This window comes from Heptranchias perlo, chromosome 19 (assembly GCF_035084215.1).
Source record: "Heptranchias perlo isolate sHepPer1 chromosome 19, sHepPer1.hap1, whole genome shotgun sequence".
Lineage (NCBI taxonomy): Eukaryota > Metazoa > Chordata > Chondrichthyes > Hexanchiformes > Hexanchidae > Heptranchias > Heptranchias perlo.
The window spans coordinates 50,872,404-50,899,424 of NC_090343.1; the positions used below are offsets into that span (position 1 = coordinate 50,872,404).

At 46.3% G+C, this 27,021-nt stretch overlaps 1 protein-coding gene across 1 annotated transcript in view; it reads right to left on the reverse strand.

Moving 5' to 3' along the window:
* tpx2 (TPX2 microtubule nucleation factor) overlaps positions 1-21,013 on the reverse strand; it is a 52,347-nt gene extending 31,334 nt beyond the window's left edge. The window contains exons 1-2 of the mRNA XM_068000737.1: positions 20,703-21,013; positions 8,871-9,011 (exon numbers count right to left, since the gene is read on the reverse strand). Of these exons, the coding sequence (XP_067856838.1) occupies positions 8,871-9,011; positions 20,703-20,808 (247 nt within the window). The 5' untranslated portion in view covers positions 20,809-21,013. The remainder of the gene's footprint in view (positions 1-8,870; positions 9,012-20,702) is intronic.
* Positions 21,014-27,021: the final 6,008 nt, after the last annotated feature.

Sequence of the window (27,021 nt, forward strand, 5' to 3'; positions counted from 1 at the left end):
CCATACCAATCTTGCTTGGCCATCACCCTATCCTCACTGACCTACATTGGCTCCTGGTTGCCAATGCTTCAAGTTTAAAATTCTCATCCTCATGTTTAAATTGTTTCATGGCCTGGCCCTTCCCAATCTCCTCCAGTCTTGCAACCCCCTGCCCCCCTCATACTATGAGTATCTCCCCTCCTCCCCATTCAATTGACAGACATGCAAGGCACCTAGGTCTCATTCTTCAGTTTCCTCCCAAAACCCCTCTGCCTCTCCACCTCCCTAAAATCCACATCTTACCCAACCAAGCTTTTGGTCACTCCTCCTAGTCTCAGTATCCATTTTCCTTAGGAATCTGAAATTCACCAGGACATTTTTCTACATTAAAGATGCTATATGGAAGCCCATGGAATTGAGGGCAAATTATTGACCTGGTTAGGAAATTGGCCGAGCAACAGGAGACAGTAGGGGTAATGGGCAGGTACTCAAGTTGGCAGGATGTGACTAGTGGTATCCCACAAGGATCTGTGTTGGAGCCTCAACTATTCATAAGAACATCTCAAAAAAAGGAGTAGACCATACTGCCCCTCAAGCCTGCTCTGCCATTAATAAGATCATGGCTGATGATCTACCTCAAAACCCACTTCCCACCCTATCCCCAGATTCCCTTAGAGTCCAAAAATCTACTGATCTCAGCCTTGAATATACTGAACAACTGAGCATCCACAGCTCTTTGGGGTAGAGAATTCCAAAGATTCATAACCCTCCGAGTGAAGAAATTTCTCTTCATGTCAGTCCTAAATAGCCAACCCCTTATCCTGAGACTATGCCCCCTAGTTCTAGACTCCCCAGCCAGGGGAAAACAGCCTTTCAGCATCTACCCTGCCAAGCCCTCTTAGAATCTTATATGCTTCAATGAGATCACCTCAATCTTCTAAACTCGAGAGTCTCAGCTCATTCTACTCAATTTCTCCTCAAAAGACAACCCTCTCATTCCAGGAATCAACCTATTGAACCTCCGTTGCTCCAGGTGAGGTCTCACCAAAGCCCTGTATAATTGCAGCAAGACTTCCTTACTCTTGTACTCCAACCCCCTTGCAATAAAGGCCAACATTCCATTTGCCTTCCTAATTACTTGCTGTACCTACATGTTAACTTTGCGTTTAGTGTACACAGACACCCAAATCCTTTTGAACACCAGCATATAATAGTCTCATCATTTTTTTAAAAATTCTCTTTTTCTATTCTTCCTACCGAAGTGAATAACCTCACATTTACCAACATTATACTCCATCTGCCACCTTCTTGCCCACTCATTTAACCTGTCTATATCCCTTTGCAGACTGTGTCCTCCTCACAGCTTATTTTCCCACCTAACTTGTATCATGAGCAAACTTGGATACATTACACTCAGTCCCTTCATCTAAGTCATTAATGTAGATTGTAAATAGCTTATGCCCAAGCACTGATCCTTGCAGCACCCCACTAGTTACAGCCTGTCAACCTGAAAATGACCTGTTTAGTCCTACTCATTTCTGTCCATTGACCAATCCTCTATCCATGCCAATATTACTCCCAACCCCACAAGCCCTTGTGTGGCACCTTATTGAATGCCTTTTGAAAATCCAAATATACGACATCCACTGGTTCCCCTTTTTCTACCCTGCTAATTACATCCTCAAAAAACTAAAATTTGTCAAACACTATTTCCCTTTCATAAAACCATGTTGACTCTGCCTAATTATATGATGTTCTAAGTGCCCCATCCTTAATAATGGGTTCCAGCATTATCCCGACTACTGATGTCAGGCTAACTGGCCTGTAGTTCCCTGTTTTCTCTCTCCCTCCTTTCTTGAATAGCAGGGTTACATTTGCTACCTTCCATTCACTGTATATATTAACTTAGATGACAGGATAGAGAGCCACATATCCAAGTTTGCCAATGACACAAAGATAGGCAGCATTGAAAGCAGTGTAAATATGGATGAGCAAAACTGTGGCATATGGATTTCAATGTAGGCAAGTGAGAGATCATCCACTTTGGACCTAAAAAGGATAGATCATAGTACTTTCTAAATGGTGTAAAGCTCAAAACAGTGGAGGTCCAAAGAAACTTAGGAAGTCTATGTGCATGGATTAAAATGTCATGGACAAATTCAGAAAATAATCAAAAAGGCTAATAGAATGCTGATCTTCACATCTAGGAGGACTAGAAGTGATGCTACAGCTATACAAGGTTAGACCACACCTACAGTACTGTATTCAGTTCTGGGCACCACACCTTAGGAAGGATATATTGGCCTTGGAGGGAGTGCAGTGTAGATTTACTAGATGATATCTGGACTCAGAGTTAAATTACAAGGTGAGTACACAAACTAGGGCTATATTCCCTGGTATTTAGAAGATTAAAGGGGTGATATGATTGAAGTTTTTAACGATATTAAGGGGAACTGATAGGATAGGTTGGGGAGTCCAGGACTAGGGGACCTGGCCTAAAAATTAGAGCCAGGACTTTCAGGAGTGAAGTTAGGAGACACTTCTACATGCAAAGGGTGGTAAAAGTTTGGAACTCTTCTGCAAACGGCAGTTGATGCTAGCTCAATTGTTAATTTTAAATCTGAGACTGATACCTTTTGGTTAACAAAAATCTATTAAGGGCTATGGGGCTACAGCAGGTATAAGTTAAGTCTCAGATCAGCCATGATCTCAATGAATGGCAAAACAGGCTCGAGGGGCTAAATAGCCTACTCTTGTTCCTACATAAATGCAAGTAGTCTTACCATAAACTCTTGTTTACAGCACAGAGACCACTCATTAATATAGCTCTTCAGCAATAAATCTAGAAAGTACTTAAACATTTTTTGAAATAAAATGTCATTTATATACTATTAACTGTATAAAAGCTTTCATTCTCCCTAGAAAAGGCAACACATCACCCTCTCCCACCAAAAAACATTGAGGAATTGTCAGTTTTGTACAAAACAAAAAAAGGTACTGGGATGATTTTTCTTCCAGTATGCAGCACCTTGCATTTATCTATATTGATAGCGCTCCTCCCCCATCCCCAGTTTAGTATCTTATGTGAATCGGAAAATCTGGCACAAAAGACTATATAAAAGCTGAAAGCTTCGGGAATTTACGCAAGACCTGCAATTGTGGAAGAAAATGGCAGAGGAAAGGAAGCAGTTGGTGCCTCAAGAGTGAATTCAGTTTGGGGAGGGGGGTGTAACTGATTGGAATGCTCCAAGAACTGCTATGGAAGGGGCCTGCCACACTCCAGTAGTTTTCAAGTTATTGGAACACATACACCACATTTTAGTCAGAATTACAAGATAATAAAAACAGGAAGGGGGGTTTGAGGGGGGGGGGGGGGCGCGGAGGGAGAAGAAAGAGAAGGAAATTCAAACACATGTAATAAACTGCACACTGGAAGAAAAAAAATAAAACATGAGGCATACATATATGCAGGAATTTTGTCCAACTATCTTAAGGATGAAGTTGATCTTGGGGCATTAAAAGGCTAGGCATTGAACATAGCCTGTCACTGTGGAGTATTAATTCCTAAGCCAAATAAAATCTTGAACTATACTAGTACTAAATGTAGGAACAGCCCTCTGATCTGATAGTACTTGAGTAGTGTCCTGTTCTGGTCACCAAGATACAAAGACATTTGAGCCATTGGGACTGAGCAGAGAAGAGCCATAATGTTGAGCCCAAGCATCAGAGGAGTTACAAAGACAGACAAGAGAAACTTAGGCTCTTCAGCTCGGAAAGGAGGCAGTTGAGAAAACCCAAGATATGCAAGATAGTAAACTGTATACACAAGGGCCAAAACCCAGAGCACTACTTCAACATAAATCATGACAGATCAGGGAGATACAGGCTGAAATTAGTGAAATGCAAAGTTGGACAGAAAGCTGTCCTTCAAGCAGCGATCAATATTTCAAATGTGCTTCTCCACAGAGTAGAAGTCCTAGGATCATTTAAGACAATGATGTCCACCAGCCCCGTGAACTTCTTTGATCTGTCCTAAGTTCATTCCGCTTCCCTCTCCTTTTCGCTTGCGACTTCAACCCAATTAAGTTGTTGGGTTTGGAGTACCAGAAAAGATTGCTCTCCGATTGGTCAAAACTAAAGAACTGAAGTAGTCCCTCCCACTCTGTTTTCAGCCCCAGCCAAATCTCTCCCATTGTCCACAAAGGGACTGTCTTTTGAAGTGCAGACTATAGCCTTGAAAGTAATGAAATCTTTTAAAATGTACTTCTAAGGGGAGAGAGGAGAGGAGGAAGGAAGGAAAGAAAGAGCAAACGCAGGCAGAGAAAGGAACAATGGGAAGATTGAGGAAAGGAAGACAGAGTCCTCAAATTGTCTCGTTTCTGTAAGGTGGGGGTCTCATCTTTGTTTATATGGAGTCACACTATTGTGACTCACGGGGGTCTTGCTTCATGACTGGAGATTCATTAATACATAATCACGTGCAGCCCACACAGTGGTTTTCATCATGTACCCAGCTCCAAAAAGCAGGATTTCACCACCCCCCCCCCCCGCCCTTAATTTGAGTGTGTTGCTGGGTTCTTTGAGGGGCAATAGGGGAAGAAAAGGGTAAGTTTCTCTGGGTGGATGAGAAAAGATTAGCCGAATAACTTCACTTGATCTTGTGGATAAAGAACTCTTACATAAGCACTGGGGATTCGAGGTTATGTGTAAGAATATTCAAGTATTCCAGGGCAGCAGAAATGAAAGGAAAGAAGGGTCATTGTGTTAAATCTGACCATCCATCTGAAGCAGGTATTTTGTATGGGATTCTGATAAGCTGTCAATGTTTAGGACTAGAAGGTTTAGAACCATAATTTCAGCTAAAAAGTGATCACACAAATAAGCTTTACTACTTCTATTGAACCTTGAATAATCTATGCTTCAATGAGAACAAACCAAAATCTCCCTGCCAGAAGAGGGAGATAATTGACCGCAGAGTTCCAACAGCCTCACTGTTTGAAAAAACTATGAGGTCTATTCCCCAGCCATATTGAAAGGTGGGTCCAGTCAGCTTCATGATGGATTAGATCTTCCTTCTGCTGTGGCCCCATGGAGGTAGAGATCTATGGAGCTTGGCACCAGTGCCAGATCTGGATCCAAACAAAGAGCCAGTGACTAAGTTGTGGCCCATGGAATAAAGGGGGCAGTAGCAACATGGATACAGAACTGGCTAAGGGACAGGAAACAGTAGTGGTGAACTGCTGTTTTTCAGACTGGAGGGAGGTGTACAGTGGTGTTCCCCAGGGGTTGGTGCTGGGACCACTGCTTTTCTTGATATATATTAATGACTTGGATATACAGGGCACAATTTCAAAATTTGCAGATGACAAAACAGCAAACAGTGAGGAGGATAGTGATAGACTTCAAGAGGATATAGACAGGCTGGTGGCATGGCAGACATGTGGCAGACAAAATTTAACACTGGAAAATGCGAAGTGATCATTTCGGTCGGAAGAACAAGGAGGCAAAATAAACGAGAGGGCACAACTCAAAGGGGTACAGGAACAGAGATCTGGGAGTATATGTGCACAAATCATTGAAGGTGGCAGGGCAGGTTGAGAAAACTGTTTTAAAAAGCATACAGGATCCTAGGCTTTATAAATAGAGGCAGAGTACAAAAGTATGGAAGTCATGATGAACCATTATAAAATACTGGTTCGGCCACAATTGGAGTATGTGTCCAGTTCTGGGCATCACACTATGAAAGATGTGAAGGCCTTCGAGAGGGTGCAGAAGAGATTTACTGGAATGATTCCAGGGATGAGGGACTTCAGTTACATGGATAGACTGGAGAAGCTGGGGTTGTTCTCCTTGGAACAGATGGTTGCAAGATTTGATAGAGGTATTCAAAATCATGAAGGGTCTAGACAGAGTAGATAAGAGAGAAACTGTTCCCATTGACGGAAGGGTCAAGAACCAGAGGACGTAGATTTACAGTGATTGCCAAAAGGTGACATGAGGAAAAACTTTTTTTTTAGAAAGTGAGTGGTTAGGATCTTAGGATCTGCAATGAACTGCCCAAGGGGGTGGTGGAGGCAAGTTCAATCATAGCCTTCAAAAGGGAACTGGATAAGTACTTGAAAGGAAAAGATTTGCAGGGCTACAGGGATAGGGGAGTGAGACTAGCTGGATTGCTCTTGCATAGAGCTGGCATGGACTCGATGGGCCGAATGGCCTCCCTCCATGCTGTAACCTTTCTGTGATTCTATGATTTCTAAGTTCAATTCAGTTTATTGGTACAGCTCAATGGTTTCTGGAAGATTCCATAATGTCCATCAGGTTCTCCCAAATAGTCCTCAAAAGATCACACAAGTATCAATTAAGAACCTACAAAAGATATCTGGGAGATAACAATAACAGCCTTTCCTAGACGCCCATGAACACCACAAGACTATGCTTTGTATTACTTAGAACGTACAGCACAGAAACAGGCCATGCGGCCCAGCTGGTCTACGCCAGTGTTTATGCTCCACACGAGCATCCTCCAAAACTTCATCTAACCTCATCAACATATCCTTCCATTTCTTTCTCCCTCATGTATTTATCTAGCTTCCCCTTAAATGCAACTATGCTGGTCGCTTCAACTATTCCTTGTGGTAGCAAGTTCCACATTCTAACCACTCTCTGGGTAAAGAAGTTTCTCCTAAATATTGGATTTATTAGTGACTATCTTATATTTATGGCCCCTAGTTCTGGTCTCCCCCACAAGTGGAAATATCATCTCTTACATCTACCATATCAATCTTAAAGCCCTCTATCAATCCCCCCCCCACTCCAACTGTCTTTTTTCTAGAGAAAAAAAAGAGCTCCAGCCTGTTCAAACTTTCCTGAAAAAGGTATAACCTCTCAGTTCTGGTATCATCCTAGTAAATCTTTTTTGCACCTTCTCCAGTGCCTCTATATCCTTTTTTTTTATAATATGGAGACAAGTGTTCACAGTACACCAAGTGTGGCCTAACCACAGTTTTATACAAGTTTAATATAACTTCTCTGCTTTTCAATTCTATACTTCTAGAAATGAACCCCAGTGCTTGGTTTGATTTTTAAGAAAATTATCTTATTAACTTTGCGATATGGATCTGTACCCCTAGATCCCTCTGCTCCTCTACCCCATTTATACTTTTTTCTGAGCATGTGGCCTCATTCTTCTGACCAAAATGTACCACCTCACACTTATCTATATTGAAAAATCATTTGCCAATTACACACCCATTCTGCAAGTTTATTAATGACTTCCTGTATTTTGTCACATTCTTCCTTTATTAACTACACCTCCCAACTTGGTGTTGTCTGAAAATTTTGAAATTGTACTTCCCATTCCAGAATCCAAATTTTTCATGTAATTAGTGAACAACAGTGGTCCCAACACCCATCCTTGTGGCATCAGATGATCAACCTGATTCCCAAGTTATAAGAAGTGCATGCTTAGTAAGTAGCCTACATAGGTCCAGAAACTGATGCTCAAGGCAACTCTTGGATGAGATTCTTTCCCTTCCTCCCAGATTAGGGAAGGCTTGATTGTAAATCTGTGAAATAGCCACAAACCTCAGGTTAATTAACCAGGCAATACAGAACCTCCCATAAGTGGCCATGGCCACCATCTTAAAAAGAGGAATATACAATAGAATTTAAGAAAGTCCCAAAGAGAGTGGGACTAAGCCTGCTCTTTCTCCCATGAAACATATTAGACATAATATTTAGTGGCCAGGAGTGCTGCTTGCTGACTGCACAAGTGGAAGATTGATGTCAGAGCAAAGACTGCAGCAGTTGGGCAATGAAAACAAATGCCACATTGCAAGGCAGACTGTTTAACAATGAACTGCTAGTTCAACCTGGTTAAGTAAACGATCCCAAATTTTCAACCTAACAGAAACTCAAGCTGAAGTTTAGTTCCATAGGTGACAGCAGCCCTCCAAACTACCGGATTGTCGTAAAAACCCATCTGGTTCACTAATGTCCTTTAGGGAAGGAAGCCTGCCGCCCTTACCCGGTCTGGCCTATATGTGACTCCAGACCCACAGCAATGTGGTTGATTCTTAATTGCCCTCTGAAATGGCCTAGCAAGCCACTCAGTTGTAAAATCTCGCTACGAAAAGTCATAATAAGAATAAAACCGGACGGACCACCCGGCATCGGACCACTAGGCACCGGCCCCTCCAAGTCACACACCATCCCGACTTAGAAATATATCACCGTTCCTTCATTGTCGCTGGGTCAAAATCCTGGAACTCCCTTCCTAACAGCACTGTGGGAGAACAGTCACCACACGGACTGCAGCGGTTCAAGAAGGCGGCTCACCACCACCTTCTCGAGGGCAATTAGGGATGGGCAATAAATGCCGGCCTCGCCAGCGACGCCCACATCCCGTGAACGAATAAAAAAAAAAGGTCAGTCTTCATTTTTCAGTTCAGACAGCAAGTGTTGGCAGACTATTTTACTGTAAGGGAGGAACACAGTAGAAAGAACTTCAGTCCAACCACCACACATACACCCGGGGTGGGTGGTGGGGGGGGGCGGGGGGAGCAATCTGATCAAGATAGACTTTTTGTACCAGACATGGAGATGATGTTCCAAATCAGTTTCCCTATTTAATGGGCAACCTTGTGGAGGTTAAACAAATGAGGAATTATAATCCTGTTCAGTAAGCGGAACCTATTATAGGAAAGTTAAATTAGAGGTTAGAAAGTCTAAACAATGACCTGAACTGGTATTGCAGTGAAAGTTTGTCTTCACCTGCAAAAGTTTCACATAGAAGTTACAGACAGTTAGTGCTCTTGATTTTGTACAAGGTTGGTTTATGCAGTATTAACTACCTACAAATGTGGTAATACAAAGGAAAGTCAAATACTTACTTGTAGATGCAGCCTCTTTGTTCAGTTGGCTTGGTACAGATTGTGGTTGAGCTGCTTCATGAGATGATGCTCTCAAATCCTGGGCTTCTGTGGCAGGTACTCCCATGGGAATGGGGCTATTTGTTGCCCCATTTTGCTTATCTAATATCAAGAGACAATATACTCGTCATTAAGATGCAACAACGGTTTTATAGACTCCGAACTATAGCTCACTATGACTCCCTGGCATTGCAAGAGTGCACCACTTCATGTAATACCGACACTTGGCCAGTGCCTTCAATCTAGGATCTGCAGGGTCATCAGATTTCAATCTGGCTAGAGTAAGGCAAATTACACAGCACAAGCAGTGCTTCAAAATCAGGAACTGCACAACACCATCCAGAATCAGGTAAACAGTCTCAAGATTTTTCTATAAAAAGGTTAACAGAATTTTGGCCCTAATTTCAGGTTGGAATACAAAAGTCAGGAAGTGATTCTTCAAATTAAAACTGAATTCTGGAAAGTCAGGTCAGGCAGCATCTGTGGTGGTGGGTGGTAGGTTTAACATTTCATAGGAACAGAAGTAGGCCATTCAGCCCCTCAAGACTGTTCCGCCATTCAATGAGATCATGGCTGATCTGTATCCCAACTCCATCCACCTGCCTTAGCTACATATCCCTCAATACCTTTGGCTAGCAAAAATCTATTGATCTCAGATTTAAAATTAATTGAGCTAGCTTCTACTACTTTTTGTGGGAGAGCATTCCACACTTCTACCACCCTTTGCGTAAAGTAGTATTACTTAACTACTCTCCTGAATGGCCTAGCTCTGATTTTATGGTTACATCCCCTTGTCCTAGACTCGCCCACTAGCAGAAAAAGTATCTATCTACCCTATCAATTCCTCAAAATCCTAAAAGCCTCTATCAAAATCACCCCTTAACCGTCTATATTTCAGCTTTAGCCTAGTTATGTAATCTCTCAATTTAACCCTTGGAACCCTGGTAACATTCTGGTGAATCTGCACTGCACTCCTTCCAAGGCCAATATATCCTTCCTAGGGTGCGGTGTCCAGAACTGTATACAGTACTCCAGATGTGGTCTAACTAGGGCTTTGTATAGCTGTAGCAAAACTTCCTCCCGTTTAAATTCGAGCCCTCATTATGAAGGCTAATATTCCATTAGCCTTAATTTCTTTTTGTATCTGACTACTACACTTTAGTGATCTACATGGACCCCGAAACCTCTTTGGACTTCAGATCTATCCTTTTTTGGTTCAAAATGAATGACCTCACTCTTACCTGCTTTGAAATCCATCTGCCACAGTTTTGCCACTCACTTAATCAATGTCTCTTCGTAATTTTATGCTCCCATCTACACTACTTACTATGCCACCAATCTTTGTGTCATCAGCAAACTTGCATATATAGCTCTTTATTGTGTTACCTAAGTCATTAATATGGTAAATAGTGGAGGCCCCAGCACAGATCCTTGGACACCACTAGTCACTTCCTTCCAATTCGAGTACATACCCATTATCCCTACTCTGTCTTCTACCACCTAACCAATCTCCTAACTAGGAAAATACTTTGCTTTTAATTACATGGGCTTCAATTTTAGCTAATAGTCTCTTACGAGAACCTTATTCAGCATTGAATACCAGTGAAGGTGGCGACACCTCGAAGGAGTGCAGTCCTGAGCATGGCAAAGGACTGCACAGGGGGGGGCATAGTGAAGTGTAGAAATGCAGTAGTCATAGGGGATTTGATAGGGGAACAGACAGGTATTTCTGTGGCATGAGTCCTGCATGGTGTGCTGCCTCCAAGGTGCCAGGGTAAAGGACATCACAGAGAGGGTGCAGAACATACTGCTCGGGCAGGGGCAGCCAGAAGTTGTGGTCCAGTTGGGTACCAACGACATAGCAAAGAAAATGGATACGGTCCTGTGGTCAGTTTCAGGAGCTAGGGAAGCAGTTAAAAAGCAGGACGTCAAAGGCATTAATCTCTGGATTGCTCCCAGTGCCACATGCTAGTGAGTACAGAGATAGGAAGATAAGGCAGGTTATTGCATGGCTAGAGACATGGAGCACGAGGGAGGGCTTCAGATTCTTGGGGCATTGGGACCAGTTCTGGGGCAGGAGGGAACTGTTCAAGGCGGATGGGTCGCACCAATGTCCTTGTGCTGTGGGGGAGGGTTTAAACTAATTTGGGAGGGGGTGGACACAAGGATGTAGCATTAGAAATGAGAAACAAGGAGCACAAAGGATTGGGAGAGACAGATAGCACTAGAGTATAAACAGTACAGTATTAGGTGGGATTAGATTAAGAATATGAGACGGTCTAAGATCGGTATAGAGTGCATATACGTAAATGCACGAAGCATGGTAAACAAGGTTGGTGAGCTGCAGGCACAAATAGCCACATGGGACTATGATGTAGTGTCGATAACAGAGACCTGTCTGAAAAAAGGGCAGGATTGGGTACTAAATATTCTTGGATACAAGGTGTTCAGGAAAGATAGGGAAGGAAAGAAAAGAGAGGGTGGCAGTATTGATTAAAGAGAATATTACACTGCTGGAGAGGATGTCCTTGAGGGGGTCAAAGGCAGAATCTATTTGGTTAGAGTTAAGAAACAATAGAGGTACCATTACACTACTGGGTGTATTATATAGGACACCAACTCGTGGGAAGGATGTAGAGGAGCAAATTTGCAGGGAAATTACAAAGGTGCAAGAACTAGAGAGGTGATAATGGGGAACGTCAACTATCCTAATATAGACTGGGATAGTAATAGTGTAAAGGGTAAAGAGGGGAGGAATTTCTGAAGTGTGTTCAGAAGAACTTTCTTGATCAGTATGTTTCCAGACCAACAAGGAAGGGGATAATCTCCGAAAGCTTGTGATTTTAAAATGAATTTGTTGGACTATAACCTGGTGTTGTAAGATTCCTTACATTTGTCCACCCCAGTCCATCACCGGCATCTCCACAACAAGGAAGGAGGCATTGCTGGATCTAGTTCTGGCAAATGAGGTAGGTCAAGTGGAGCAATCGTCAGTGGATCATTTAGGGAACAGTGATCATAGTATCAAAGTTTAGATTAGTTGTGGAAAAGGATAAGGAGCAATCTAAAGTAACAATACCTAATTGGAGGAGGGCCAATTTCAGTGTTGAGAACAGATCTGGCCCATGTAAATTGGAATCAAAAATTGGCAGGCAAAACTGTAATTGAACAATGGGTGGCCTTTAAAGAGATGGTTTGGGTACAGTCTAGGTACATTCCCATGAGGGGGAAAGATAGGGGAACGAAAGCCAGAGTTCCCTGGATGATGAGAGATAGAGAGTAAGATGAAGCAGAAAAAAGGGGCGTATGACATATCAGATTTTTTTTAAAAATTCGTTCATGGGATGTGGGCGTCGCTGACGAGGCCAGCATTTATTGCCCATCCCTAATTGCCCTTGAGAAGGTGGTGGTGAGCCGCCTTCTTGAACCGCTGCAGTCCGTGTGGTGAAGGTTCTCCCACAGTGCTGTTAGGAAGGGAGTTCCAGGATTTTGACCCAGCGACAATGAAGGAACGGCGATATATTTCCAAGTCGGGATGGTGTGTAACTTGGAGGGGAACGTGCAGGTGGTGTTGTTCCCATGCGCCTGCTGCTCTTGTCCTTCTAGGTGGTAGAGGTCGCGGGTTTGGGAGGTGCTGTCGAAGAAGCCTTGGCGAGTTGCTGCAGTGCATCCTGTGGATGGTGCACACTGCAGCCACAGTGCGCCGGTGGTGAAGGGAGTGAATGTTTAGGGTGGTGGATGGGGTGCCAATCAAGCGGGCTGCTTTATCTTGGATGGTGTCGAGCTTCTTGAGTGTTGTTGGAGCTGCACTCATCCAGGCAAGTGGAGAGTATTCCATCACACTCCTGACTTGTGCCTTGTAGATGGTGGAAAGGCTTTGGGGAGTCAGGAGGTGAGTCACTCGCCGCAGAATACCCAGCCTCTGACCTGCTCTCGTAGCCACAGTATTTATATGGCTGGTCCAGTTAAGTTTCTGGTCAATGGTGACCCCCAGGATGTTGATGGTGGGGGATTCGGCGATGGTAATGCCATTGAATGTCAAGGGGAGGTGGTTAGACTCTCTCTTGTTGGAGATGGTCATTGCCTGGCACTTATCTGGCGCGAATGTTACTTGCCACTTATGAGCCCAAGCCTGGATGTTGTCCAGGTCTTGCTGCATGCGGGCTCGGACTGCTTCATTATCTGAGGGGTTGCGAATGGAACTGAACACTGTGCAGTCATCAGCGAACATCCCCATTTCTGACCTTGTGATGGAGGGAAGGTCATTGATGAAGCAGCTGAAGATGGTTGGGCCTGAGGAACTCCTGCAGCAATGCCCTGGGGCTGAGATGATTGGCCTCCAACAACCACTACTATCTTCCTTTGTGCTAGGTATGACTCCAGCCACTGGAGAGTTTTCCCCCTGATTCCCATGGACTTCAATTTTACTAGGGCTCCTTGGTGCCACACTCGGTCAAATGCTGCCTTGATGTCAAGGGCAGTCACTCTCACCTCACCTCTGGAATTCAGCTCTTTTGTCCATGTTTGGACCAAGGCTGCAATGAGGTCTGGAGCCGAGTGGTCCTGGCGGAACCCAAACTGAGCATCGGTGAGCAGGTTATTGGTGAGTAAGTGCCGCTTGATAGCACTGTCGACAACACCTTCCATCACTTTGCTGATGATTGAGAGTAGACTGATGGGGCGGTAATTGGCCGGATTGGATTTGTCCTGCTTTTTGTGGACAGGACATACCTGGGCAATTTTCCACATTGTCGGGTAGATGCCAGTGTTGTAGCTGTACTGGAACAGCTTGGCTAGAGGCGCAGCTAGTTCTGGAGCACAAGTCTTCAGCACTACAGCTGGGATGTTGTCGGGGCCCATAGCCTTTGCTGTATCCAGTGCACTCAGCCGTTTCTTGATATCACGTGGAGTGAATCGAATTGGCTGAAGACTGGCTTCCGTGATGGTGGGGATATCGGGAAGAGGCTGAGATGGATCATCCACTCGGCACTTCTGGCTGAAGGTGGTTGCAAACGCTTCAACCTTGTCTTTTGCACTCACGTGCTGGACTCCGCCATCATTGAGAATGGGGATGTTTGCAGAGCCTCCTCCTCCCGTTAGTTGTTTAATTGTCCACCACCATTCACGACTGGATGTGGCAGGACTGCAGAGCTTTGATCTGATCCGTTGGTTGTGGAATCGCTTAGCTCTGTCTATAGCATGTTGCTTCTGCTGTTTAGCATGCATGTAGTCCTGAGTTGTAGCTTCACCAGGTTGGTACCTCATTTTTAGGTACGCCTGGTGCTGCTCCTGGCATGCTCTTCTACACTCCTCATTGAACCAGGCTTGATCCCCTGGCTTGTTGGTAATGGTAGAGCGAGGAATATGCCGGGCCATGAGGTTACAGATTGTGGTGGAATACAATTCTGCTGCTGCTGATGGCCCACAGCGCCTCATGGATGCCCAGTTTTGTGCTGCTAGATCTGTTCTGAATCTATCCCATTTAGCTCGGTGGTAGTGCCACACAACACGTTGGATGGTGTCCTCAGTGCGAAGACGGGACTTCATCTCCACGAGGACTGTGCGGTGGTCACTCCTCCCAATACTGTCATGGACAGATGCATTTGCGACAGGTAGATTGGTGAGGACGAGGTCAAGTAAGTTTTTCCCTCGTGTTGGTTCGCTCACCACCTGCCGCAGGCCCAGTCTAGCAGCTATGTCCTTCAGGACTCGGCCAGCTCGGTCAGTAGTGGTGCTACCAAGCCACTCTTGGTGATGAACATTGAAGTCCCCCACCCAGAGTACATTTTGTGCCCTTGCTACCCTCAGTGCTTCCTCCAAGTGGTGCTCAACATGGAGGAGGACTGATTCACCAGCTGAGGGAGGACGGTAGGTGGTAATCAGCAGGAGGTTTCCTTGCCCATGTTTGACCTGATGCCATGAGATTTCATGGGGTCCAGAGTCAATGTTGAGGACTCCCAGGGCCACTCCCTCCTGACTGTATATCACTGTACCGCCACCTCTGGTGGGTCTGTCCTGCCGGTGGGACAGGACATACCCAGGGATGGTGATGGAAGAGTCTGGGACGTTGGCTGAAAGGTATGATTCTGTGAGTATGGCTATGTCAGGCTGTTGCTTGACTAGTCTGTGGGACAGCTCTCCCAATTTTGGCACAAGTCCCCAGATGTTAGTAAGGAGGACCTTGCAGGGTCGACTGGGCTTGGTGTTTTTTTGCCGTTGTCGTGTCCGGTGCCTCGTGGTCCGATGCCGGGTGGTCCGTCCGGTTTTATTCTTATTCTGACTTTTCGTAGCAAGATTTTACAACTGAGTGGCTTGCTGGGCCATTTCAGAGGGCAATTAAGAATCAACCACATTGCTGTGGGTCTGGAGTCACATATAGGCCAGACCGGGTAAGGACGGCAGGTTTCCTTCCCTGAAGGACATTAGTGAACCAGATGGGTTTTTACGACAATCCGGTAGTTTCATGGCCACCATTACTGATACTAGTATTTTAATTCAGGATTTGAACTCATGACTCTGGATTTTAGTCCAGGCCTCTGGATTACTAGTCCAGTAACATAACCACTATGCTACCGTACCCGATTGATAATACAAGTGTGAACCAGACAGAATGTACAAAGTACATAGGAGAAGTGAAATGGAAATAAGAAGGAGCAAAAAAAATGTATGAAAATAGACTGCCAGCTAACATAAAAGGGAATCCAAAAGTCTTCTATAGGCATATTGTTAATGGGTAGTAAGGAGGGGTGGGGCCAATTACAGACCAAAAAGTAGATCTACGCAAGGAGGCAGAGGGCATGGCGGAGGTACTAAATGAGTATTTTGATAGCGTCTTCCTTGGTCAAGACAGCTGCAAAGTCATAGTAAAAGGGGAGGTTGGTTGAGATACTGGATGGGCTAAAAATTGATAAAGGAGGTATAAGAAAGGCTGGCTGTACTTCAAAATAGATAAGTCACCCAGTCCAAATGGGATGCATCCTAGGTTGCAGTGGGAAGAGTGGAAATTGCAGAGCTGCTGGCTGATCTTCCAATCATCCTAAGATACAGGGGCGGTGCCAAGGGACTGGAGAATTGCAAATGTTACACCCTTGTTCAAAAAAGGGTGTACGATAAACCCAGCAACTATAGGCCAGTCATTTTAACCTTTATGGTGGGGCAGTTTTGAGACAATAATGCTGGACAGAATTAACAGTCACTTGGACAAGTGTGGATTAATAAAGGAAAGCCAGCACAGATTTGTTAAAGGCAAATCGTGTTTAACTAACTTGATTCAGTTTTTTGATGAGGTAACAGAGAGGGTCGATGAGGGCAATGCAGCTCATGTGTATAAGGATTTCCGAAAGGCATTTGATAAAGTGCCACATAATAGGTTCGTCGGCAAAACTGAAGCCCATGGAATAAAAAGGGGCAGTGGCAGCATGGATACGAAATTGGCTAAGTGACAGGAAACATTAGTGGTGAATGGTTGTTTCAGACTGGAGAAAGGTATACAGCAATATTCCTCGGGGGTCGGTATTAGGACCATTGCTTTTTTAAAAAATATTTATTATTGACTTGGACTTGGGTGTACAGGGCACAATTTCAAAATTTGCAGATGACAAAAATTAGAAGTGTAGTAAGCAGTGAGGAGGATAGTTAAATTTTGGCAAGATGAGGAGAGGCACTATAAACTAAACAGTACAATTCTAAAGGAGGTGCAGGAACAGAGTGACCTGGGGGCATATGTGCACAAATCTTTGAAGGTGGCAGGGCAGGTTGAGAAAGCAGTTAAAAAAGCATATGGGATCCTGGGCTTTATAAATAGAGGTATAGAGTACAAAAGCAAGGAAGTTATATTGAACTTTTATAAAACACTGGTTCAGCAACAACTGGAGCATTGTGTCCAATTCTGGACACTGCACTTTTGGAAGGAAGTGAAAGCCTTAGAGAGGGTGCAGAAAAGATTTGTTAGAATGGTTCCAGGGATGAGGGACTTCAGGTACATGGATAGACTGGAGAAGCTGGGTTAGTTCTCCATAGAGCAAAGAAAGTTGAGAGGAGATTTGATGGAAGTGTTCAAAATCATGAAGGGTCTAGACAAAGTAAATGGAGAAACTGTTCCCATTAGCGGAAGGGTCAAGAACCAGAGGACGCAGATTTAAGGTGATTGGCAAAAGAACCAAGTCGACATGAGGAAAAACTTTTTTTTGTGTAATTGCAGCAAGTAATTATGATCTGGAATGCGCTGCCTGAAAGGGTTGTGGAAGCAGATTCAATCGTGGCTTTCAAAAAGGAATTGAATACATGATGGGAAAAAATTTGCAGGGCTGCAGGGAAAGAGCAGGGGGAAATGGGACTAACTGGATTGCTCTTAGAGCCGGTACAGGCTTGATGGGCCGAATGGCAGCCTCCTGTGCTATAACCATTCTATCAAATGCCCTTTGGAAATCCATATATACTACTTCGATAGACATTCCCCTATCTACTACTTCAGTTACTTCCTCAAAAAATTCAATTAGGCTCATAAGGCATGGCCTACCCTTTACAAATCCACACTTGTTCTCTCTAAAACAGCTCATTATTTCTAAGTGCTCAATCACTGTCCTTATAGATTCTAATAACTTCCCCACAACAGATGTTCAACTAACAGGTCCATAATTTCATGGTTTCTCGCCTTTCTTAAATAATGAAATTTCATTCGCAATTTTCCAATCTAAAAAAGGTACAATTCCTGAAATCAAGCACACTTTAGAAGATTATGGCCAAAGCATCTGTAATTTCAAACAACTCGCATTTGTAGAGCACCTTTAACAGAATAAAACATCCCAAGGCACTTCACTGCAGCAATTCTCAAACAAAATTTGACACTGAGCCACATAAGGAGATAGCAGAGAGAGATTATGGCCTAGGCAGCTAAAAGCACAGCCACCAATGGTGGTGATGATGATGATTAAAATCCACAACAGGCACAAATTGGAGGATTTCCTCACCTACTTTCAGCTGAATGAGGAAGAATATTTAGTTTTTAATTTTAGAATTCTAGCATCTGGAGTATTTCACTTATTGAAGTTATGCTTCAGTTGTACAGAGTCTTGGTCAGGCCCCATCTGGAGTACTGTGTTCAATTTTGAGCATCATACCTCAGGAAAGATGTATTGGCCTCAGAGGGGGTACAGCAGATTCACCAGAATACTGATGCTTAAATTACGAGGATAGATTGCATAAACTTGGGTTGTATTACCTAAAGTGTAAAAGGTTGAAGGGTGATCTAATCTGGTGGGGGAATCCAGAACAAGAAGCCATAATCTTAAAATCAGCACTAAGAGTGAAATCAGGAAACACTTTCAACAAAGGGCAGTGGAATCTGCAACTCTCCTCCAAAAAGGCAGATGTCAGGTCAATTGAAATTTTCAACAGATTTTTTGTTTGGCAGTAGCATCAAGAAAACTGCAGAAAAGGCAGGAAAATGGAGTTGCATTACAGGTCAGCCACAATCCAACATAATGGCAAAACAGGCTCAAGGGGCTGAATAGTCTACTCCTAATTCTATATTTGTTGCTGCATTCTGATAAAGATATATAACAGTGATGATACAGTTTGCCTTTGGGTACCCAAAACCATTCTTTCAGAAGTTAGGATGGGGGCAGGGGGGGACCCAAAAGTTAAAACTGGAAAGGGAAATGGAGCAACCCTGGCATTGTGTTCACAGCTGCAGGGGTCCTTGGGAGTACTTTGATACCCACCATTCTTAGATTGAATAGATGAATGAATGAGAGAGTTGAAGGGGTATGGGGATAGGGTGGGTAAGTTGACAGTGGTTGCTTGGTAAATACTAGTTGGCCCAAATGTAGCTTGTGCATATTTCTATATAGAGTACATAGGATCTGGTATTGCTGTTTGCCCCAACACAACCTGGAATACCTGCTGACCATACTGGGTTGGAGGGGATAAATGTAGCTGGTTTAGTGGGGGGGGGGGGGGGGGGGGACAAAGCATCAAGAAGCAGCCCCCTGCCCTCCTAAGACCATAAGAGATAGCAGGAGTAAGAGTAGGCCATTCGGCCCCTCAAGCCTGCTCCGCATTCAATTAGATCATGGCTGATCTGATTTTTACCTCAACTCCACTTTCCTGCCTTTTCCTCATATCCTTTGACTCCCTTGCTGATCAAAAATATGTCTAATTCAGCCTTGAATGTATTCAAGGACTCAGCCTCCACAGCTTTTTGGGGTAAAGAATTCCAAAGATTCATACCCTCTGGGAGAAGATTTTCCTCCTCATTTCCGTCTTAAACGGGCGACCCCTTAGTCTGAGACCCTGCCCCCTAGTTTTACATTCCCCCATGAGGGGTAACATCCTCTCAGCATCTATCCTATAGAGTCCCCTCAGAATCTTGTATGTTTCAGTAAGATCATTCTTCTAAACTCCAATGAGTGTAAACCCAACCTGTTCAATCTTTCCTCATAAGACAACCCTTCCATACCCAGAATCAACCTAGTGAACCTTCTCTGAACCACCTCCATTGCAAGTATGTCCTTCCATAAATATTGTAAACAATTTTACAACACCAAGTTATAGTCCAGCAATTTTATTTTAAATTCACAAGCTTTCGGAGGCTTCCTCCTTCCTCAGGTGAACGTTGTTGGAAAATTGCTGGACTGTAACTTGGTGTTGTAAAATTGTTTACAATTGTCAACCCCAGTCCATCACCGGCATCTCCACATCATGGCTTCCTTAAATAAGGGCACAAGAACTGTACACAGTACTCCAGGTGTGGTCTCACCAGCACCCTGTACAGTTGGAGCACGACTTCCCTGCTTTTATACTCCATCCCCCTAGAAATAAAGGCCAATATTCCGTTAGCCTTCTGGATTACCTGCTGCACCTGTATGTTGGCTTATGTTTCATGTACAAGGACACCCAGATCCCTCTGTACCGCAGCATTTTGTAGTATTTCTCCATTCAAATGATATTTTGCTTTTTTATTTTTCCTCCCAAAGTAGCTGACTTCACATTTTCCCACATTATATTCCATCTGCCAAATTTTTGCCCACTCGCTTAACCTGTCAATATCCCTTTGCAGACACTTTGTGTCCTCATCACAACTTGCTTTTCCACCTATCTTTGTATCCATGATGTGGAGATGCCGGTGATGGACTGGGGTTAACAATTGTAAACAATTTTACAACACCAAGTTATAGTCCAACGATTTTATTTTTAATCCCACAAGCTTTCGGGGGCTTGTGGGATTAAAAATAAAATCGTTGGACTATAACTTGGTGTTGTAAAATTGTTTACAATTATCTTTGTATCAGCAGCAAATTTGGCCACAAGACATTCTGTTCCTTCATCCAAGTCATTGATATATATTGTAAATAGTTGAGGCCCAGCACTGAGCCCTGCGGCACCCCAGATTGCCATTTTGAAAATGACCCTTTTATCCCGATTCTTTATTTTTTGTTAGTTAACCAATCCTCTATCCATGCCAGTATATTACCCCCAACACCATGAGCTCTTATCTTGTGCAGTAATCTTTTATGTGGCACCTTATCGAATGCCTTTTGGAAATCCAAATATACTGCATCCATTGGTTCCCCTTTATCCACCCTGCTCCAGACGGACCCCAATCCCCGTGTTTACAGGTGAAGACCCGCGCCCGCAGCAGCACCCCCCTCCCCGGTGCCAGCTCCATGTACGGCTAGCCCCCGCTGGGTGTTAATGTGGGGGGTGTGGGGGGGCTGGTGAGAGAGTGGAGGGAGGATGCCCCGTTTACGCCCTTCCCGCGATGCCAGCCGCAGTCGCACCGCCGCCTCTTACCGAACCAGTAATCGGCCATGGGGTCGTCGTGTTCCTGCAGGTTGTTGAAATCGAGATGAGTCGGGGCATCGTAGGTCCAGGTACAGTCGGAGCCCGGGACCGCCATTGCTGCAGTCTCTCTCTCTCTCTCTCTCGCGCGCTCACTGTTTGAATCCAACCGCCCAACTGCCCGACTTCAAATTGACCCTGGCCAATCACAGCCCACTTTACTGAGATGCCGCTGCTGATTGGGCCGCCGCGAGCTGACGTCGAGGGGGTGGAGAAGCCTCCCAGAATCCCCCGCTAAGGCGCTCCCGGGCCGATAGGTCCTGTTACAGGGTGGGCGGTATTGTCGGGGTCCCGGGACAGGGCGGCGGGGGGGGGGTCCCGGGACAGGGCGGGCGGTATTGTCGGGGTCCCGGGACAGGGCGGGCGGGTCCCGGGACAGGGCGGGCGGTATTGTCGGGGTCCCGGGACAGGGCGGGGGGGTCCCGGGACAGGGCGGGGGGGTCCCGGGACAGGGCGGGGGGGTCCCGGGACAGGGCGGGCGGTAGTTTCGGGTGCCGGGGGGGGGGTCCCGGGACAGGGCGGGCGGTAGTTTCGGGTGCCGGGGGGGTCCCAGGACAGGGCGAGCGGTATTTTCGGGTGCCGGGGGGGGGTCCCGGGACAGGGCGGGCGGTAGTTTCGGGTGCCGGGGGGGGGGGGTCCCGGGACAGGGCGGGCGGTAGTTTCGGGTGCCGGGGGGGGGTCCCGGGACAGGGCGGGCGGTAGTTTCGGGTGCCGGGGGGGGGGGTCCCGGGACAGGGCGGGCGGTATTTTCGGGTGCCGGGGGGGTCCCGGGACAGGGCGGGCGGTATTTTCGGGTGCCGGGGGGGGGGGGTCCCGGGACAGGGCGGGCGGTATTTTCGGGTCCCGGGGGGGCTGTACTGTGAAAAGAGATTTTAAACCAAGTCAGTGGGGATCATTGACAGTAGCCAATCAGGAACCTCTGAATTATATTTTAACCAATCATCAGGCTCCGTTTGATATTAGCCAATCGGTGACTGAGGCCGCTGGTAGTGATTAGCCAATCAGCATAGGATAAAGGCCGGTTAGAGATTTAATTGTTCCAATCAGCGGTGAGAGAGCGGGGCCGCCCTGCCCCGATTGGTCAATGGGGATTTAAACAACACACACAGAGCTGAGACTGGCCAGAAACTGGATGACCACTCAACGGCCCTAAACCGAGTCATCACTTAGAATTTTGTAACACAAAAGAAAGAACTTGCATTTATACAGCACTTTTCACACCTCCAGGACGTCCCAAAGCGCTCCACAGCTATTTAAGTACTTTTTGAAGTGTAGTCAATGTTGTAATGTGGAAAATGTAGCAACCAATTGGCACACAGCAAGATCCCACAAATTGCAATATGATAATGACCAGAGAATCTCGTTTTGTGGTATTGGTTGAGGAATAAAGGTTAGCCAGGTCAGTCTCCTGCTTTTCAAAATAGTGCCATGGGATCTTTTATGTCCACGTAAGCAAGCAGAAGTGGCCTCAGTTAAACATCTCATCCAAAAGACATAACCTCCAACAGTGCAGCGCTCCCTCATTACCGCCCCTCCGACAGTGCAGCACGCCCTCATTACCGCCCCTTCAACAATGCAGCACGCCCTCATTACCGCTCCTCCAACAATGCAGCACTCCCTCAGTACTGACTCCAACAGTGCAGCACTCAGTACCGCCCCTCCGACAGTGCAGCACTCTCTCAGTACTGCCCCTCCGATAGTGCAGCACGCCCTCAGTACTGCCCCTCCGATAGTGCAGCATCCCTCAGTACTGCCTCTCCGACAGTGCAGCGCTCACTCAGTACCGCACCTCCGACGGTGCAGCATCCCTCAGTACTGACCCTCCGACAGTGCAGCACGCCCTCAGTACTGCCCTCCGATAGTGCAGCGCTCCCTCAGTGCTGACCCTCCGACAGTGCAGCGCTCCCTCAGTACTGACCTTCCGACAGTGCATCTCTCCCTCAGTACCGACACTGAAGTACCACTGTGCCAAGGCTGACATTTAGGTAGTTTGCATAATAAATGTGGGGATAGGAATTTGCAATGGAAAAAGTTGACAGGCATATGACCTTTAATGTATTAAAAAAATGCATTGTAGATATTATCATGCAATGTATGTATCTGTTTAGTTGTATGTAGTATTTAATGTGTAGATTATATAATAAAAATATTTATAGAATTTTATATTAGTGTTGACTGTCTGCATTGGTTGGAATGTAAGAGTAAAGTTGGATAAATGGCTAAAAACAGGTATGCTAGGACGGGAACTAAAAAACACACACCGAGGAAAAGAGTTTTAAAAAATGCCAAAACATAAATAGAGGTTTAGACAGGAAGCCTGCGATGGAGACAGGCAAATGGACTAGAAGTCTTTGTATCATCCCCTGCCCCAGACACCCTCACCCCAGAACACCCGTCCCTGATCATTCCTGGCCTCATATCCCATATCTCTCAGCCCCTTTACCCTCCTCCCCCAGTCCCCCTCATTCCTAATCCCTGAAGCCTTCCTCATCTTTTCCCCCAGGTTCTCAAATTTTGTGTTCAGTTTTATATAGCAGTTACACTGTATTTCCAGTGATCAAATACAGTAAAAGTACTTCATTAAACTCAGTACTGGTTCAGCCAGCAGACAAACTAGTCGCAACGGGTGAAAGGCACAGTGGGGGTAAGGAGGGGGATTTGGCAGATGTGGTTTGCAAGTGGAGATTTTCTCCCCTTATGCTCTTCCTGTTACCTTTACCATACTCCTCCTTATCCCTTGTGCTTCCCACCTTTCCTCGCCATCACTTATACCTCCTTCACATCCACTTCCTCCCACATTAATCTCTCTGCACTGCCCATCACCCACAACCTCTTCCTATCACCCACTCACCCCCGGCCTTACTCCTGTCCTCCTTGTCACCCCTTCCCCACTGCCCTTGTCTTCTACACCATATGACCTCTCCCCTTGCCCATTCCACCTTCCCCATGCTTACCCCACACTAAGGCCCTGATATTACCAGGACCTACTCCGTTAATGGTAGGGCGTTGGGGAGAGTTATAGAACAAAGAGATCTAGGAGTACAGATTCATAGCTCCTTGAAAGTGGAGTCACAGGTGGATAGGGTGGTGAAGAAGGCATTCAGCATGCTTGGTTTCATTGGTCAGAACATTGAATGCAGGAGTTGGGATGTCTTGTTGAAGTTGTACAGGGCATTGGTGAGGCCACACTTGGAGTACTGTGTACAGTTCTGGTCACCCTATTATAGAAAGGATATTATTAAACTAGAAAGAGTGCAGAAAAGATTTACTAGGATGCTACCGGGACTTGATGGTTTGACTTACAGGGAGAGGTTAGACAGACTGGGACTTTATTCCCTGGAGAGTAGGAGGTTAAGGGGTGATCTTATACAAGTCTATAAAATAATGAGGGGCATAGATAAGGTCGATAGTCAAAATCTTTTCCCAAAGGTAGGGGAGTCTATAACGAGGGGGCACAGATTTAAGGTGAGAGGGGAGAGATACAAAAGGATCCAGAGGGGCAATTTTTTCACTCAAAGGGTGGTGAGTGTCTGGAACGAGCTGCCAGAGGCAGTAGTAGAGGCGGGTACAATTTTGTCTTTTAAAAAGCATTTGGACAGTTACATGGGGAAGATGGGTATCGAGGGATATGGGCCAAGTGCAGGCAATTGGGACTAGCTTAGTGGTATAAACTGGGCGACATGGACATGTTGGGCCGAAGGGCCTGTTTCCATGTTGTAACTTCTATGATTCTATGATGGCAGCGGGGGGGGGGGGGCAACTGGGCACGTGTGTAACCCGCCCAGTAAAATCGGTCCGTTGTCCACGCGATTGAGGGTAAATTGAAGCCACTTACCGTGGCTTCCGGGTTTCCCATCGTCAACCTGCGCAGTGGGCGGACTGCACACCCGCATCACAGGCTGTCAGCTGGAGGAGCTGTATTTAAAGGGGCAGTCCTCCAATGCTGCTCCTGCAGCAAACAACCAAAATTATAGAATGGAGCAGACCAGGGAAAGGCTGCTCCCATATTTACTGATGCCTCACTCCAGGGTCTACTGGATGGGGTAAGGAGGAGGAGGGATATTTTCTACCTGGCGGACGGGAGGAAGTGGCCTGTCTCTGCCACCAAGAAGGCCTGGCTTGAGGTGGCAGAGGAGGTCACCAGCAGCAGCGACGTCTCCCGCACATGGAGCGTTTCAATGACCTAACTAGGTCAGCCAAAGTGTGTACACTGACTCATTCTCCTACACCCCGTCTTCCACATCACTGCCCCCACCCCACAACTCATTCTGCACTGCCAACACTATTCTATCACATCACTCCTCACACCCACTCAAACCTCATCCTCAACTTACCTGCACTTAATCACCTCCCCAATACTCACCCCACCACTACCACTCAACCCAATCCTCATAAAATGTCATGGCTCTGTCTCATACTCACCCTCTCAGTGCATCTCTTTCACTGTCAGCCGCATCCAAACCAATACATTCAACGGTTGGCCACATCACCATCCCTCACTCATGCCTCCCTATTTTTTCCCCTTATAGGAGAAGAGAGCCCAGAATGCATGGGAGAGGGCGAAGACTGGAGGGGGCTGCAACATCTGGTCGTCCTCACAGACGCGGAGCAGGAGGCTCTGCAACTAAGCCACATCCTCAAGTGCCTGTCCGCCGGGGACGCCGAGACTGCCACCCGATAAACGCTGGTGACAGAATTTTAACATTCAGCACTGACAATAGCAATTGATGTTAACATGGCTTGCCATCTTCAGCACCTCAACATCTGTCATCATGCTTAATATTGCCTTCTGTTCTCTTACAGGGCCTTCAGCGACCGCTGTGACGGCAGAGGGCGATTCCTCAAAGGACCTGCCGGCCTCTGAGGGGGCACTGTCACATCTGAGCGAGCCATCCACCAGCGCAGATACACACATCTCGGTGGTTCCCCGTCCTCATTTAGTTGGGGTCGCACATGGTGAGTCACCACACACGTGAGCATGAGCAGACACTGGTGTCAGGGGCAGCTGTGGACAGTCCGCGTCGGTGGGAGCTCTCCTCTCCAGGCTCTGCTCAGCTGGACACAGCTGAACCCTGGGGGCCATCCATGAAAAGGAGAATGATCGAGTGGCAGCAGCACATTTGCGAGGTACTGGAACAGGTGCCACGCGCACTCTCCACAATCGTGCAGAGGATGGAGGAGTCCAACTCCTGCATGAGTGGAATGGTGGCACAGGTACAGGAGGGAATCTCTGTCACAGGGACGTGAGGGCATCTCTGAGATGGTGTTGTGGGTAAGTGCAGGAATGTCTGAGATGAAGGGAAGGCTAGCCTCCTTGGAGCTTCAAGCAAGGCTCACCAATGAGTCCATTGGGGCCCTGGCACGGCCCTTCGGACTCAGGGTGAGCAACATTCTGCCGCCTTAAACCGGCAGGCAGATACTCTAGCACTGGCCTTACAAGGCTTCATACATGTCCTCCAAACTGTTCTCCAGGAGTGGTAGGATTGGTAGGAGTGGTGTGGCCCTGGCCCAGGGGAGGGATGATGGCGAAAGGGAACATGGAAGTGGGGGACACTCAAAGTGCCCCCACATCTCACCCATTGTCCCCCTCTCAACCAGTACCCCCAATGCTGCCTCCTCTCCAGGTGGCCGAGTCTGCCCCTGCACAGGTGCAGGTGGAATGATGTGGAGCAGTCTTTGGAGGGACCCTCATGGGCACTGAAACCCAGAGGGCTTAGGCCCAAAGCATCTAATCGGTCAGGGCATGAACAAGAGCAACCTGCCACTACCTCTGCTGCAGCCACAGGGGAGGCACCACGTAGGAGTACTCGTGAGCGTACGGTGAAGATTTTGTGAGCACAAAGGGGATGCACAAGGGTGTTTGACGGTTTGTCGTGTTTTTTATTTATATTTGATTTTTGTTAATGGCACATTAAATATTATTATTGTCACCACTACTGCCACGTCTTGGCCATTCTTGACTGGCTTGTGTAATAAGGCCCTTTCATGAGGTTCACCATGAACACTCACACTTGATGCCACCCATTGGGTCACTCTACAGTGGGTGTATGTGTAGTTGCAGGACTGTTTTGTGCAGGGAGGGGTGGAGGGGGCTGGTGTGGGCACTGCTCTGTCCAGGGTGGTGAGGACTGAACTCTTCACACTGTCTGATGTTAGGAGAACCGTTCACATATCAGTGACTCCCTGGCTTCACGAGCAGCCAGGTGAGCTGCTGTTCTGCCCATGGGTTGCTCCTGCTCCTCCTCCTCCTCCGCCGCCTCCTCCTCCTCCT